Source organism: Pogona vitticeps, chromosome 2, assembly GCF_051106095.1.
Source record: "Pogona vitticeps strain Pit_001003342236 chromosome 2, PviZW2.1, whole genome shotgun sequence".
Taxonomy (NCBI): Eukaryota; Metazoa; Chordata; class Lepidosauria; order Squamata; family Agamidae; genus Pogona; species Pogona vitticeps.
In genome coordinates this window covers 221086928-221103743 of record NC_135784.1, presented here as the reverse complement: position 1 = coordinate 221103743, position 16816 = coordinate 221086928, and the positions used below count along the sequence as shown (strand labels likewise).

Here is a 16816-nt window from a genome sequence, read left to right as displayed (position 1 = left end):
AGCAGCAGCAGGAGCAGCCGCCACCGGAGCCTGCTGGTCTGAGAAGGAGTCAGCCCCGTAGCCCTCTCTGCTCCTTGGGCGCAAGGCAAGGCAGACAGGGGCCTCGCCTCCACCAGTCCATGACCATGGGTGACAAGAAGAGCCCGACCAGGCCAAAAAGGCAAGCAAAGCCTGCAGCTGATGAAGCTGGCCAGCGAGGGAGTGTGTGTGTGGTGGGGGGTGGTGCTTCTTTCCCCGCCACGGAGCAAAGCTGCCATTTGGAGGGCGGGGGAAGGAGGCGGCTGTATGCGGGGGGGTTTGGGGTGGACAATCTTTGATCCCCCAGGCTCGGGGGGGCAGGAGGTGGACCTATGGGTGTCCGGACGGCCCAAGTGGCCACAGAGGCGCCCCACGTGAGGAGGGGGAGGACAGACTCCAGGCTAGAAGGCGAAAGGGGAAAGCCGACGGGGGAGAGAGCAGCCAGTGGTGGTGGTGGTGTCTCCCGGTGGAGGGTGGGCTTCCACGGGATTCCTTGGCCAGGATGAGAGGCTCCCCCTAGCCCGCCGCTGCTCTGCTCTCCTCCGGGTGGATCCTCCCATCTCCTCCCGGACATGCAAGGGTCGCTTTGCCATGATCGCAAAGCGATTTATCCCCATAGGGGCCATCGCTAACCGATCGCTCTGGCGATGGCCAAAACCCCGTCGCTAAGCAATTTCATCGCTAAACGGAGCGGTCGGTAAGCGAGGCACCACTGTACTTTCACACAAATGCAGCCCCCTCTTAAAGAGAAGTAAAGCGGGGAAAGGAAGCAGCATGGAAGCCTCTATCTCACAGTAAAGCTTCCCAGGTGGTGAGAAAAACCCTGAAGGGAAATTACTAATGGACACGGAGAACTGGTGAACTGACTGCTAACTAGGAGTGCTGTAGTTCTTAACAAAGGGGGGGAAGGGAGGGGGGACCATCAATTAAAACTTTCAAAGCCTTTTGTTCTAATCTCCCCAATCCCCCCCCCCGCATCCAACCTGAGAGAGAGAAAGAGAAGGGGAAATGAGGGGTGGTCTCTTTGCTAAACTCTCAAAGCTTATCAGTATTACCTCCCCCAACCCCCGCTACCCAGCCTGAGAGAAGGAAAAAACATTTTAAATACAGCATTTAAACTCTCTGGCCACCCGGAATCTTACAGCTAGAAAGAAGGAAAACTTGAACTATTAAATGTAGCCAAAACAATAAGAATAACAACAAAAGACTCAGATTTAAACAGAACTTTTGCTTTCAATCCTGCTCATCCCCAAATCTGCCAGGAGGAAGAGAGCACATGGAAGTTTTTGACTGACTTCATTAGGTGTAAAGAACTGGATATAGTTCATCTCTCAGACTCTCCCTACAAGACATTATATTCTTATACCCCATCTGGAATATCTTTAAAGGTGCTGGAGAGAGCCTTGGGCTGATTACCACCTCTCCCAGTCACAAAGAAATTGGTTTCTTTGTCCCTTTGGATGCTCTGCTGAACTCTTGTGGCCAAGATGGGACAAAGCAATGTTTTGTTTGGTACTTTAGTGCTCTGAGGACCTCTAGTGTAACTTGGGACAAACAATGATTGCACTTTTAATTTTGAATATGCTACTGCTCTCTGATGACCAATTTAAGATAAGACAGTAACTGAGCTTTTTATTTCAGATAATTCAGCTTGATAAAGCTCCTCAATTTTCTTATATATCAAAAAAGGATGAGTCTCCTGGGCAGACCTCGGGAGTGGCTAAACATATAAATCAAGATCCTCTTTAAAATGCAATGCAGGATATGCAAACCAACATCATCAGACAAATCTCAGAGCAGATACAAGAACTAAGAACAGATCTTAGAGGTGGAATTGAAAGCAATAACCAGAATAGTGACACCTTTACATGGGCAGTTGAGAAAGTCGAACAAAGATTAACAAGAACGGAACAAGAAATACAAAATATCAAAGAAGAAAAACATAAGGATCAGGAATGTCTTCTAACCTTGGAGACAGACAAAGCCTCATATTTCCTTAGAATTCAACATGTGGGACAAGAGGAACAAGAAGATTTACTGAAACTGATTTCAGAAGAACTGGCCATGCAAACAGGGATAACTCAAGAAGAGCTGGAACAATCAATAGAGAGAATTTACAGATTGGGGAATGCTTTCACGAGGAATAAGCTACTGAAGGAGATTCACATAAAATTCTTAAGATCAGTGAAAGAGAAAATAATGAAAGTCAACAAAGAAAAGGATTTGACAATCAAAGGGACTAAGATTAATGTCTTGAAACAGGTGCCTTGGAGCATGCGAAAAAAGACAAGAATATTCTTTTCTTACTAAAATATTAATAGATAGGAAAATTCCGTTCACATGGCAAATACCTGAAGGAGTATTCCTGAATTAGGAGATAAGAATATATAATCTGAATAGCAAAATGAAGGCTAGGAATTTTATGAAAGAAGTGAAACTTAAACTGAAGCTGACAGAAGAATATCTACAATTTTCCTGTGAGGAATGAGAAGAGGAACAAGAAGTAGAATGTAAAAGACAAATAACTCCACCTCTACCGAGAAGAACCAAAGGCAAGCAAACTAAGGATAAAACTGGTAGTAAAAGCCGTGCAGATGTCCAAACAAATTAAATTACTATCAGTTAATGTTAAAGGGATGAATTCACCCCAGAAAAGAAGAAAAAAATTAATAAACTTTTTAAAGCCAAGGTAGAAATCATGTGTATTTAAGAGACTCATGTTAAGGAAATGAACAAAAAGCTGTTAGAAAATCAAAAATTGGGTAAAATCTTTATAGCCTCAAATCAACAAAAGAAAGAAGTAGCAATGTACATAGAAAAGGAGCTAGAACCAAAATTGGTATATGCATCAACAGATGGAAGATTATTAATGGTGCAAATCTCTAAAGAAAGAGAAGAAATATTGCTGGTGAACATTTACGCACCAAATGAAATGCAACAAAAAATTTATCAGCAACTGAAGAACCAGCTGATACTAAAGGCCAAAACAGAAAGTGTGTATCATGGGAGATTTTAGCGCAATAATTGACAAACAAAAAGATTCCTTGATGACGAATGGAAACTGAAGGAAAAGAACAAGAAATATCCTCAAGGTGTTTCTGGAAATGCAGAAGAACTAAACTTAATTGATATATGGAGAACCAGGTACCCTCAGAAGAGATTACAGTGGTGGCTCGCTTAACAATTGCCCCGCATTACGACGAATCCGCTTTATGATGATCTTTTTGCAATCGCAAAACGATGGTCTCAATAAGTTTTTTCACTTTGCGATGATTGGTTCCCTGCTTTGGGAACCGATTTTCGCTTTATGACAATCAAAAACAGCTGATCGTTGGGTTTTCAAAATGGCCATCGGGTGCTTAAAATGGCTCCCCACTGTGCTTAGGGACGGATTCCTCGCTATGCAGGCAGCAAAAATGGCCACTGTATGGAGGATCTTCACTGGACGGTGAGTTTTTACCCCGTTGGAATGCATTGAATGGGTTTCAATGCGTTTCAGTGGGGTTTTTAATTTCGCTTTATGATGTTTTTGCTTAACGGCGATTTTCCTGGGACGGATTATCATTGTTAAGCGAGGCACCACTGTATACATTTTATTCAAATAGCCGCAATACATGGCCAAGAATAGATAACTGCTGAATTTCATTTACATCAAGTGGAAGAAATTGAAATATTACCGAATACATATGCAGATTACAACCCAATATTGATGACCTTAGGACAAGCAGTTAGAAGAGGAGGTTGGAGACTAAATAGCCACTTATTGAGAGAGGATACCTTTTTGACTAAAATTTAAAAAGAACTAGAATTTTTCTTTCAAATTAATAAACCCCAGGATATAGAAATGACAATGATATGGGACGCAGCCAAAGCCTATTTTTGTGGCTTCGTGATAGAATTCAATGCACAAAAGAAAAAAGAGAAACAAACAATACCAAATCCTAATAACATCTCTAAAGAAAGAAGAGGAATTAAAGAAAGCACTTACAGCTAATTTCCTCATAAACAAGATAAATATATTACAACATAAAATTAACTTACTAGAACAAGAAGAAATGGGGAAAAATTAAATTTGCAAGGCAATTTAATTTTAATTCTGGGAGCAGAAGGAATTTTTCTACAAACAATTAAAGCAATATACACTAAAAAGAAGGCCAAGATTAAAATCAATGGTCAAGTAACTGAAAATATTCAAATTGAACAAGGCACAAGACAGGGTTGCCCACTTTAATGTTATTTATTCTAAAATCATTCTAAATAGACAAATAAGAGGGAATGCTGGAATTAAGGGTCTCAGAATCAGGGGAGAAGAATTTAAGCTGCAAGCATATGCTGATAATTCATCAATAATACTAGAAAATCCTCTGGAGAGTTTGGAAGAATTAGTGAGAACTATAGAAGAATTCGGAGCTGCTGCAGGTCTTAAAATAAAATTATCAAAAAACAAAATTCATGTCTAAAAAAGAAAGAAGAAAGAAAGTAATTTGATGAAAGAAAATTATCTTACAACATAGAAGGAAATTCAGAAAGACCTGGAAGAGTGGAATAAGCTGCAAACCTGTATGATGGGAGGAATCTCAACAATAAAGAGGATGATATTACCAAAACTGTTATTTTTAATTCAAAATTTACCGATTTTATTAAATTATAAATACTTCAAGGACCTAGACAGCCTGACTTCGAAATTTGTATGGAAGGCCAAGAAACCAAAAATAAAACTTAGAATACTGCAAGACTTAAAAGAAAGAGGTGGTTCAGGACTACCAAATTGGCTTTTATATATAAGGCACATGCCATGGTCTGGATAAAAGAAGGGATAATACTAGAAAATCCAAAATTATTGAAATTGGAGGGTCATGATCTAAAAATGGTTTGGCATGCATATGTGTGGTATGGGAAATACAAAGAACAATCACATTTTGCAGAACATATTCTGAGGAATTTTATGCTTAGTACGGCAAAAATTTCAAACACAAACCTACAAGAAAATTCCGATATTGGTAGCTCCAATAGAAGCATTCACTTTGAAAGTATTGAATCAGAAGGGAGCATTACTCACGTATAAAGACTTATTAACTAAAGATCAGAATATAAAAGATAAACAAGATCTAGGGAAACTGGGTCTAGCTACAGATTGGTGTATGCTGATGATACAGTGCTGATGTCTCGTACTAAATCAGGTCTTCATTGCACTTTACTTAAATTTCAGGATTTCTGTGATCTTAATGATCTATCCATTAACCCTAATAAAACCCAAATTTTGGTTTTTCCCCGCTCTTGGTCCCCTACATCTTGGACAATAGGATCTTCTTCCTACACTCTTATAAGTATCTGGGTCTTCATATTCATCATAAACTCAGTTGGACATTTCATTAAAAGGTGCCATTTCTTCAAATTCTCCCCAATTAAAAGTTATTTCTAAATTTCATTATTCTTCCAGAAAACAATATATCCCAGCAGCCATTCAGATTTTTCAGTCTAAGATTCTTTCTCATTTGCTGTACGGTGTGCCTATATGGATACACTCGGCTAATTTGGATATTGATCAAGTAGCAGCAACGTTTTTTCGTGGAATATTAGGAGTTCCTAACTTAATTCGGCTTTCTATTTGTTTAGAATTGGGCATTCACCTACCTTCCACAACTTTCTGGTTGTGTTTAGTCGTTTAGTCATGTCTGACTCTTCGTGACCCCATGGACCAGAGCACGCCAGGCCCTCCTGTCTTCTACTGCCTCCCGGAGTTGTGTCAGGTTCATGTTGGTTGCTTCGCAGACACTGTCCAGCCATCTCATCCTTGGTCGTCCCCTTCTCCTCTTGCCATCACACCTTCCTAACATTAAGGTTTTTTCCAAGGACTCTTTTCTTCTCATGAGATGGCCAAAGTACTGGAGCCTCAGCTTCAGGATCTGTCCTTCAAGTGAGCATTCAGGGTTGATTTCCTTTAGAACTGATAGGTTTGTTCTCCTTGCAGTCCAGGGGATTCTCAAGAGCCTCCTCCAGCACCACAATTCAAAGGCATCGATTCTTTGGCGGTCAGCTTTCTTTATGGTCCAGCTCTCACTTCCATACATCACGACAGGAAAAACCATAGCTTTGACTATTCGGACTTTTGTTGGCAAGGTGATGTCTCTGCTTTTCAAGATGCTGTCAAGATTTGTCATCGCTTTCCTCCCAAGAAGAAGGCGCCTTTTAATTTCAGGGCTGCTGTCTCCATCTGAAGTAATCATGGAGTCCAGGAAGATAAACTTTCTGGTTACTTACTTTTAAATTTTGGCTCCGTCTTTTTTTAAATTCACATTCTGGATCCCTGATATATGATTTATTGTGCGATTCTTACTCCTTTTCTTGGTTCCATCTTATTGAAAAGAAACTCTCTTCTCTTCACATATCCCTGGAATCTTTAGTAGATATGAATCTCACTAGGGCTTATTCCATAATCAAGGACAAGCTCTGTCACGCCGAATTCAATCACCTATGCAATAACCTTAACCCTGTATGTTTCCCTCTTTCTGTTGGATTTTTTCCATCTCAGGATCACTCTCCCAAATATTTCCACTCCCTAGTTAATCCACATCTAAGAAGAGCTTTTATGTTAGCCCGTTTTAACATTTTTCCTTCGGCCACCCATGCCGGTCGATTTCTCAATATCCCTCGTGAAAAAAGACTTTGTTCTTTTTGTTTAGAGACGCCTGACACCCTGGTTCATATACTGTTTCAATGCCCTGCTCATTCCCACCTCTGAAATTTTTTTCTTGAACCTTGGTTCTCTTATTTTCCCAACTCTTCTGAGTCAGTTCTTTCTATTTTCATGAGCGATGAATGTAATGCCCTGACCGCTGCTGTTGCAGGTTTCTTAATCCGCAATTCTGAAATTGTCCCCTGCTTCTCGCTCCTAATTTGTGAAATTTGTGTAATTTTACTTTTCCTATTTTGCTTGTGTTGCTGTAACTTGTAAATGCCATTAAAAGTTTCAGGACAGCTACAGATTGGTGGTCAATGTTGAAATTAGAATCGAGATATAAAAAGGAAAAAACTATGGGCTTTTTTGAAAGGGAATGATGAATTATGGATTTACACTAATGAGAAAATAATTTTTAAAATGTATGCATACTTATTAGAATATGACTTAGAGGATGATAGGGTGAAGGAGGCAATGGTAAAATTTTGGGTACAATATTGATATTGATGAATGGACAAAGATGTGGAAAGAGACTCATAAAATGATTAAGCCAGTGAATCTTAGAGAAAACATCCTTAAAATGTTTCATAGATGGCATTTTACCCCTGTAAGATTGGCAAAAATGTCAGAAGGTAATAGTAATGTTTGTTGGAAGTGTAAAAAAAATCCAGAGACTTATAATATGTGGTGGCCATGTGAAAAGGCAAAAAAAAAAAAAATGGATACAGGTTTGGGAAATGGTAAAAGAGTTTGTTCAACAAAAATTAAGTTTTAAACCTGAAATATTACTATTGAATCGTCGTCGTTTAGTCGTGTCCGACTCTTCGTGACCCCATGGACCAGAGCACGCCAGGCCCTCCTATCTTCTACTGCCTCCCGGAGTTGTGTCAAATTCATGTTGGTTGCTTCGCAGACACTGTCCAGCCATCTCATCCTCGGTTGTCCCCTTCTCCTCTTGCCATCACACTTTCCCAGCATCAGGGTCTTTTCCAGGGAGTCTTTTCTTCTCATTAGATGGCCAAAGTACTGGAGCCTCAGCTTCAAGATCTGTCCTTCCAGTGAGCATTCAGGGTTGATTTCCTTTAGAATTGATAGGTTTGTTCTCCTTGCAGTCCAGGGGATTCTCAAGAGTCTCCTCCAGCACCACAATTCAAAGGCATCAATTCTTCGGTGGTCTGCTTTCTTTATGGTCCAGCTCTCACTTCCATACATCACTACAGGAAAAACCATAGCTTTGACTATTCGGACTTTTGTTGGCAAGGTGATGTCTCTGCTTTTAAGATGCTGTCAAGATTTGTCATTGCTTTCCTTCCAAGAAGCAGGCGTCTTTTAATTTCGTGGCTGCTGTCTCCATCTGCAGTGATCATGGAGCCCAGGAAAATAAAATCTGTCACTGCCTCCATATCTTCCCCTTCTATTTCCCAGGAGGTGATGGGACCAGTGGCCATAATCTTAGTTTTTTTGATGTTGAGTTTCAGACCGTTTTTTGCACTCTCCTCTTTCACCCTCATTACAAGGTTCTTTAATTCCTCCTCACTTTCTGCCATCAGAGTGGTGTCATCTGCATATCGGAGGTTGTTGATATTTCTTCCGGCAATCTTAATTCCGGCTTGGGATTCCTCCAGTCCAGCCTTCCGCATGATGTATTCTGCATATAAGTTGAATAAGCTGGGGGACAATATACAGCCTTGTCGTACTCCTTTCCCAATTTTGAACCAATCAGTTGTTCCATGTCCAGTTCTAACTGTTGCTTCCTGTCCCACGTATAGGTTTCTCAGGAGATAGATAAGGTGGTCAGGCACTCCCATTTCTTTAAGAACTTGCCATAGTTTGTTGTGGTCCACACAGTCAAAGGCATTTGCATAATCAATGAAGCAGAAGTAGATATTTTTCTGGAACTCTCTGGCTTTCTCCATAATCCAGCGCAAGTTAGCAATTTGGTCTCGAGTGCCTCTGCCTCTTCGGAATCCAGCTTGTACTTCTGGGAGTTCTCGGTCCACATATTGCTGAAGCCTACCTTGGAGGATTTTGAGCATAACCTTGCTAGCGTGTGAAATGAGTGCAATTGTGCGGTAGTTGGAGCATTCTTTGGCACTGCCTTTCTTTGGGATTGGGATGTAGACTGATCTTTTCCAATCCTCTGGCCACTGTTGGGTTTTCCAAACTTGCTGGCATATTGAATGTAGCACCTTAACAGCATCATCTTTCAAGATATTAAATAGTTCAACTGGAATGCCATCACCTCCACTGGCCTTGTTGTTAGCCAGTCTTTCTAAGGCCCACTTGACTTCACTCTCCAGGATGTCTGGCTCGAGGTCAGCAACTACATTGTCTGGGTTGTCCGGGATATCCACATCTTTCTGATATAATTCCTCTGTGTATTCTTGCCACCTCGATGTCTTCTGCTTCTGTTAGGTCCCTCCCATTTTTGTCCTATATCATGTCCATCTTTGTGCGAAATGTTCCTCTAATATCTCCAATTTTCCTGAACAGATCTCTGGTTTTTCCTTTTCTGTTATTTTCCTCTATTTCTTTGCATTGTTCATTTAAGAAGGCCCTCTTGTCTCTCCTTGCTATTCTTTGGAAGTCTGCATTCAACTTTCTGCAACTTTCCCTATCTCCCTTGCATTTTGCTTCCCTTCTCCTCTCTGCTATTTCTAAGGCCTCGTTGGACAGCCATTTTGCTTTCTTGCATTTCCTTTTCTTTGGGATGGTTTTTGTTGCTGCCTCCTGGACAATGTTACGGGCCTCTGGATAGTTCTTCAGGCACTCTGTCCACCAAATCTAGTTCCTTAAATCTGTTCTTTACTTCCACTGTGTACTCATAGGGGATTTGGTTTAGATTATACCTGAGTGGCCCAGTGGTTTTTCCTACTCTCTTCAGTCTAAGCTTGAATTTTGTTATGAGAAGCTGATGATCAGAGCCACAGTCAGCTCCAGGTCTTGTTTTTGCTGACTGTATAGAGCTTCTCCATCTTTGGCTGCAGAGAATATAATCAATCTGATTTCGATATTGCCCATCTGGTGATTTCCATGTATAGTCGCCTCTTGTGTTGTTGGAAAAGAGTGTTTGTGATGACCAGCTTATTCTCTTGACAAAACTCTATTAGCCTTTGTCCTGCTTTGTTCTGAACTCCAAGGCCAAACTTCCCTGTTGTTCCTTTTATCTCTTGGTTCCCTACTTTAGCATTCCAGTCCCCTAGAATGAGAAGAACATCTTTCTTTCGTGTCAGTTCTAGAAGGTGTTGTAAATCTTCATAAAACTGTTCAATTTCAGTCTCCTCAGCAGTGGTGGTTGGTGCATAAACTTGGATTATTGTGATGTTGAAAGGTCTGCCTTGGATTCGTATTGACATAATTCTATCATTTTTGAGATTGTATCCCATTACAGCTTTTCCCACTCTTTTGTTGACTATGAGGGCCACTCCATTAAGTGACGAGAAAATAAAATATAGTCTACTGTATATATTCACAGCAGCTAGGTTACTCTGGGCCCAAAAATGGAAGAATGTAGAGACACCAAAGATGGATGAGTTATTAACGAAGCTATAGGATACTGCAGAACTAGACATGCTTTCAGAGGCGCTACAGGATCAGCCAAGAGACTTTGTAAAGCAAAGCTGGAAGCTGATGTATAACTGGGCCCAGGTAAATACAGGAATTTAGGGAGAAAATTAGTCTATAGCGAACCAGTGCTCACCGGAATACCCTTGAAGATATTCCGATGACCAGAAGACGGTGAAATCTCTGATCCATAGGGGAAGGATGGATGCTTAGCTGTGGGGTTTTTTGTCTGTTTGTTTGTTTTGTTAATTATCTGTTAAATTGTTAATATTTTTCAGTTTGTATGTTTAGATATGAATAAAATTTATTTTTTTTTAAAAGACAGTTGCAGGAGAAATGTAGGGAACAACAACAGCCACTCTTTGTGACCTTCATAGATCTCACAAAGGGCTTTGATTTGGTTAGCAGGGATGGCCTTTTTAAAATACTTCCCAAGATTGGATGTCCACCTCGACTCCTCAACATCATCAGGTCCTTCCATGAGGGAATGAAAGGCACTGTAGTTTTTGATGGCTCAACATCAGATCCCTTTGATATGCGAAGCAGAGTGAAACAGGGCTGTATCCTCATGCCAATGCTGTTTGGGATTTTTTTTTAATTTTTTATTTTTTGCTGTCATGCTGAAGCAGGCCTTTGGAACTGCAACAGAAGGTGTCTATCTCCAGATTAGATCTGATGGAAAGCTCTTTAATCTCTCTAGATTGAGAATGAAGAGCAAAATCCATCTGAAATGCATGAGGGACTTCCTCTTCACTGATGATTCAGCTGTTGTTGCCCACTCTGCTGAAGACCTCCAACAACTCATTAATCGCTTTAGCAAGGCCTGCCAAGACTTTGAATTAACAATCAGCCTGAAGAAAGCACAAGTCATGGGCCAGGGTGTGGACTCACCTCCCTCTATTACCTTCTCCACACAAGCAGTGTGTCCTGGACCCTTCGTGCATGGCAGAAGAGGAAGCTGAACACGTTGCATATGCGTTGTCTCTGATGGATTTTTGGTATCACCTAGCAGGACAAAGTTCCAAATACAGTAGTTCTAGAACGAGCTGGAATTTTTCGCATTTATACATTACTGAAACAGCAACGTCTACATTGGCTTGGACATTCATGAGAATGGCTGATAATCAGATTCCAAAAGATCTCCTGTATGGAGAATCACTGAAAAGTTGCATTTAGGACTGTGCCCTCTTTCTGTCACCTTTTACTGTGAAGGTTTGACTTTTCTTTTGTCTGTAATATTTTTGCATTCTTCCTGAATAATATCTCTGATGTCAAGCCACAATTCTGGTTCATGGTCAGTTGAGTTTAGTAATGGAAGTATGTTTTGTACAGAGTGGTTAAATTCTTAGGAATGTTATTTAAATTATATTTTGGCACTATGATGGTTTTCATATTCTTCAGTTTTACTTCATTTTTATACTCCTATTTTATGATCCATACCACAGTGTTCTCCTAGGCTGTTTTTGTTTGCTTGTTTGTTTTTGGGCAAGAAGAATATAGCTTAGGTTTCTACTTATTGTGTTGTCTCTTTGATTTCTGTATTGGCCTTATAGTTATTAATGTGATGGCCTAAAGCATGTACCTGGGGGAAAAAGTTACCTTCACAGAACTCTGTAAGTCTTCTGCTCCATTTCTGTCTTCTGGGTGAAATTCTCCAACATCTTTTTTTGCTTTATTTCCTGTTTTTGCACCCCGATCACCCATGATTATCAAAGTATATAATAATAACCTTTGAACTGCAGAGCTATGGGTCAAGTGTCCTGATCTGCTGTGTGATCAGTTTCATCCCAGAAGCTTGTACAAAACCTTTCTTCTTTTTCTGTATCTGCATTTGGACCATAGACCTGAAATGGTTACATTGATAGAATTTCCATGGAGTGATAAAAATTGTTCAACTGTGCGTTACAACCTCTGAATGCTTATGCCATGTCTCAACTCACTATTAGAGTCATAACATTTCTTCTGAGTTTGTTATTTCCAGAATAAAACATTTGATAATTATGGCTGAAAATATTCTATTGCAGTCCACTTTACTTCATCCATCTCAAATATTATAATTTTTATAATGTTTATTTCTTGTTTAATGATTTTGAGCTTTCCTTGAGTCATGTGTTTCACATTCAATGTTCCAGTTATATTTGTTGTGAAGAATTTTTTTTTACTGATTTTATTTAATTATGCACTCCCTTGCTTCCAGAATTGGGACCCACAACAGTTTACAGAACAACTTTCCTTTTATTTCTGTACACATTAGCAACTACATGTCCTTACACCTTTAATCCAATTATTTCATTAGCAACTGCACTATTCCTACTTATCCTTTGCTCTTCCCCAATACCTGACTGCTTTTTGACCTGGGAGTCTCAGCTTCAAGCACTGCCTCTTATCCATTTTTATTTGTTTTATCATATGTTTTTCAAGGTATAAATATTCAGAAATATTTTATTATACCCTTCGTTTGTGCAGTTCCCTCATGAGTTCCCACTAGTGCCACTGCTATTGACTGTCAATAATTCTGCAGCAGTGTCACCCTCCACTACTGTTGCTGCCTGGTAGCTGCCCTCCACTCCCATAGCCATTGGAGCTATTAGTTCTGTTCTGCTACTGTGCCCATTAACTCCTGATGAGGATGGATACACCCTAGTTTGGTGTTTCAGCTGTGACTATTCCACCTTGGATGATCTGCTGGGAATCCAGATCTGTAAAGCAATATAAACTCATGACACTATTGCTGTCAGCTTTCCTGATAATATGCAACCGTGCTATTTCTCCACTGTATGAAAACATATTCTTGGTGTTAGCACAGTAGCTCTGGGCATGGTTATTGCCAGATTGTAAAGGGGAAGGGCCTATGCAAGTGAGCATAGGGCTGTGTTCAAATCTCCATGTGGAGTATGTGAGCTAGAAAGTAGTGTTTGATATGCAGTGCACATGAACTGTTCTGTTGATCGGTGAATGGTGACAGGAATGGTTTCTGGTAATTTTAGCAGGCCTAACCAAACCAAGGGATGTGGTGGTGCTGCGGTTTAAACCATAGAAGCCTCTGTGCTGCAAGGTCAGAAGACCAGCAGTTGTAAGATCAAATCCACGTGATGGAGGGAGCTCCCGTCGCTTGTCCCAGCTCCTCACCAACCTAGCAGTACGAAAGCATGTAAATGTGAGTAGATAAATAGGTACCGCCACGGTGGGAAGGTAACAGCGTTCCGTGTCTAGTCATGCTGGCCATGCGACCACAGAAACTGTTTACGAGCAAACACTGGCTCTACGGCTTGGAGACGGGGATGAGCACCGCGTCCTGGAGTTGGACATGACTGGACTAAATGTCAAGGGGAACCTTTACCTAACCAAACCAGAGGCTTCATATGCCTGCCTACCAAATAGAGGGAGTTTGGTATTGTGGATTTGTGAGTTCTATTCAGGTGTCAGTGAAATATGAGTACTCGGCGTGTAAGGAGAGGTGCATTCTTAACCCACTCTCCTCTGTCATAATTGTTTTCACATGAAAGCAGTTTGTCTGAAGATGAGATCCTGTCCATGGAGGCTCTCTAGGCGAGCCAGAATATGGGGAAATGAGCTGACATCTGTTCTTTTGTACTTAAACAGAACTCTTCAGCTTGAACCTTCACAGTCCTCAACGCTTATCAGGCTAGGTCACATTTCAACTTGAGGTTCTGAGTTGAAGCCTTGTGATGATGTCTCTTTGTATTATTATTATTATTATTATTATTATTATTATTATTATTATTATTATTATTATTATTATTATTATTATTATTATTATTATTATTATTATTATTATTATTATTATTATTATTATTATTATTATTATTATTATTATTAATTTGATTTATATCCCGCCCATCTGGTATATCATACCACTCTGGGCGGCTAACAACAAAAGATATACAATTAAAATGAAAATCAAATCATCAATTATTAACAATACTGACAATATACCAACAGATGATAAATAATAGATAGAGAAAAGGAAGAAAATCAAATCAAATCAATTTAAATGCTGGCAGGGGGGAAGGCCTGGATGTAAAGCCATGTTTTTAATTGCGTTTTAAATATACCCAGCGTAGGGGCCGCGCGAATCTCAGGAGGGAGATTGTTCCAAAGGTGAGGAGCCACCACCGAGGTGGCCCAGTTCTGCGTCTTTTCCCTCCGGGCCTCTCTCGGCGTCAGGCTCCTCAGCCTCACCTCCTGGCTCGCACGGGTGAACCGGGTAGATCTTGGTGGGAGCAGGCGTTCCGTCAAGTATTGAGGTCCCAAACCGTTTAGGGCCTTATAAGTAAGCATTAGAACTTTGAAGTCGATGCGGAAACGAATGGGCAGCCAGTGCAGTCTGTAGCAGACCCTAGGAAGAGAAACAGGAATGCACTGTGTTCAAGGAAAATGTAGTCTACATCCCCTTACATGCCCTGATATTCAATGTGTGAATATCAGCAAAAAAATATGCAAAAATGTATCACAACTTGTTCCACAGTCAAGTGACTCTGATGGTCAACCCAGGTGTGCCTCAATGGGTACAGGTGTTGGAAAGGGATCCCTGGGCGACTCCTTTGTCAACCATTGGCCCAAATCACTCATTTACCTATTCCCACTGTTTCCTTTTCTCCACAAAGTGATCACCCGGCTGCGACAGAACAAAGCCAATGCCATCCCGGTGGCCCCCTGGTGGCCACATCAGCCCTGGTTTTCGGCTCTGCCATCAACCTTTATCATCCACTATCGGCTAGATGTCAGACAGAAAACAGATGGCTCCTTTGGAAGAGCTGTGCTTTCTTCTACCTTGGTGTGATGCCTTCCTACTTGGTAAGGCAGCTTGCTAGTCACCCAGACTGTGATTCACAGCGGCCATGAAGAAGGACAGGTTACTTACCTGTAACTGTAGTTCTTCAAGTAGTCCTCTATGATTCACACATTCCACCTATCCCACCCTCTCTGTCACACCCTCACTCACAGCAGTGGTTGACCTGAACTGAGGGGAGAGTCTTAGCGCCAAGGTATATATAGTGTGGGCAGCGGTGGCTATACTAACAAGTTTCTTTCTGATCACAGAAGTTGTAGAAGGTTCCAATGAGGCTCTGTGTGTGCGCCAATCACCCGGAGTGTGAATCACAAAGGACCATTTGAAGAACTACAGTTACAGGTAAGTAACCTGTCCTTTCTAAGTGACCTAACCTCAAATTGTAAAATTAATAAGCAAGAAGTAGTAAATAGTTTTTAGAATTAAAGAAATCTTTTTAGAAATGTTTTATATACAGTGGCGCCTTGCTTAACGATTGCCCCGCATTACGACAAAATCGCTGTATGATGATCTTTTTGCGATCACAATTGCGATCGCAAAACGATGGTCTAAATAGGTTTTTTTGCTTTGCGATGATTGGTTCCCTGCTTCGGGAACCGATTCTTTGCAAAACAATGTTATTTTTAACAGCTGGTCGGCAGTTTCAAAATGACCACCGGGTGCTTAAATGGCTCCCCGCTGTGTTTAGGGACGGATTCCTCGCTATACAGGCAGCGAAAATGGCCACCATATGGAGGATCTTTGCTGGACGGTGAGTTTTTACCTCATTGGAACACATTGAATGGATCTCAATGCGTTTCAATGGGGTTTTAAATTTCGTTTTACGATGTTTTCGCTTAACGGTGATTTTCTTGGAACGGATTATCATCGTTAAGTGAGGCACCACTGTACACTTACAATTCCACTCTAATAAACGTGTTTTGAATATGCTGAGGTCTGGAATGGAAAGTACTTTACTCAGCACACCAATAAACATGTTTTCTATTGCTATCATTAGTTGTATGTATGATCCAATGATTTATGCAAAGGAAACATTCATTCATTTCTCCTTCCAGTGTTTGGGGGAGTTCAGTAGCCCCACATTTTCCACCATCACATTGACTATGCAGATAAATCTATCGCAAGAGATGGAATCATATCCAAGTAGGGTCACCACATAAGCCAAGCTGCCACCCCACCCATAATCAAGATCCTGGCTAACATGGAGAGGCTACCTGGTTGAAAGAGGTTCCACCTTTTCAGTCAGTAATGTTTCTGTATTCAACATAAAGATGAGGGGGAGCTAGTACGCTCCTCTTAATGTGTGTGGGGACGACATGCCTTTTGAGTCTATACAGTCACCCAGTGAGTTCCCTGAGAAGGAGGAGGACCACTAGAATACAATGTGTCCTGCACCCCAGTACACAGGGCTGTTCTGGGAGAAAACTGATAAATGACACCAGAAGCAAGCAAGACATCCGCAACATACTGTTACTGCGTAGAGTCCACCCATGTGCATGTCTGTTGTATTTTTCAGGGCAAACATGTTGCAGTACCCCATCCCCTCATTCTGTAAGCCTAAACTCAGTAGTTCACTTTAGACTAGAGACGGGCATTAAGCTCTTACACCACACCACCAGCTCCCCCACTCACTAGCAGGCATACGCTGCTTGTTCCCTCCCATTGCACTGTATTATACTCATAAAATAAGAACACTGGTAAGTATTCATAGAACACTTGACTCTGCTTTCTACATGCTGTTA

The 16816-nt window shown here is 41.0% G+C and overlaps 1 protein-coding gene across 11 annotated transcripts in view; it reads left to right on the top strand.

Moving 5' to 3' along the window:
• CNTLN (centlein) overlaps nt 1–16816 on the top strand; it is a 484545-nt gene that overhangs the window by 440237 nt on the left and 27492 nt on the right. Inside the window, exon 24 of one of the 11 annotated variants that reach the window (XM_072992069.2) lies at nt 15326–15416. The exons of 9 other annotated variants lie outside the window; for them this stretch is intronic. In XM_072992069.2, the coding sequence (XP_072848170.1) occupies nt 15326–15381 (56 nt within the window). In that variant the 3' untranslated portion in view covers nt 15382–15416. Of the gene's footprint in view, nt 1–15325; nt 15417–16816 lie in introns of those variants that run through there. One more of the 11 variants, XM_072992068.2, reaches the window with a different exon arrangement.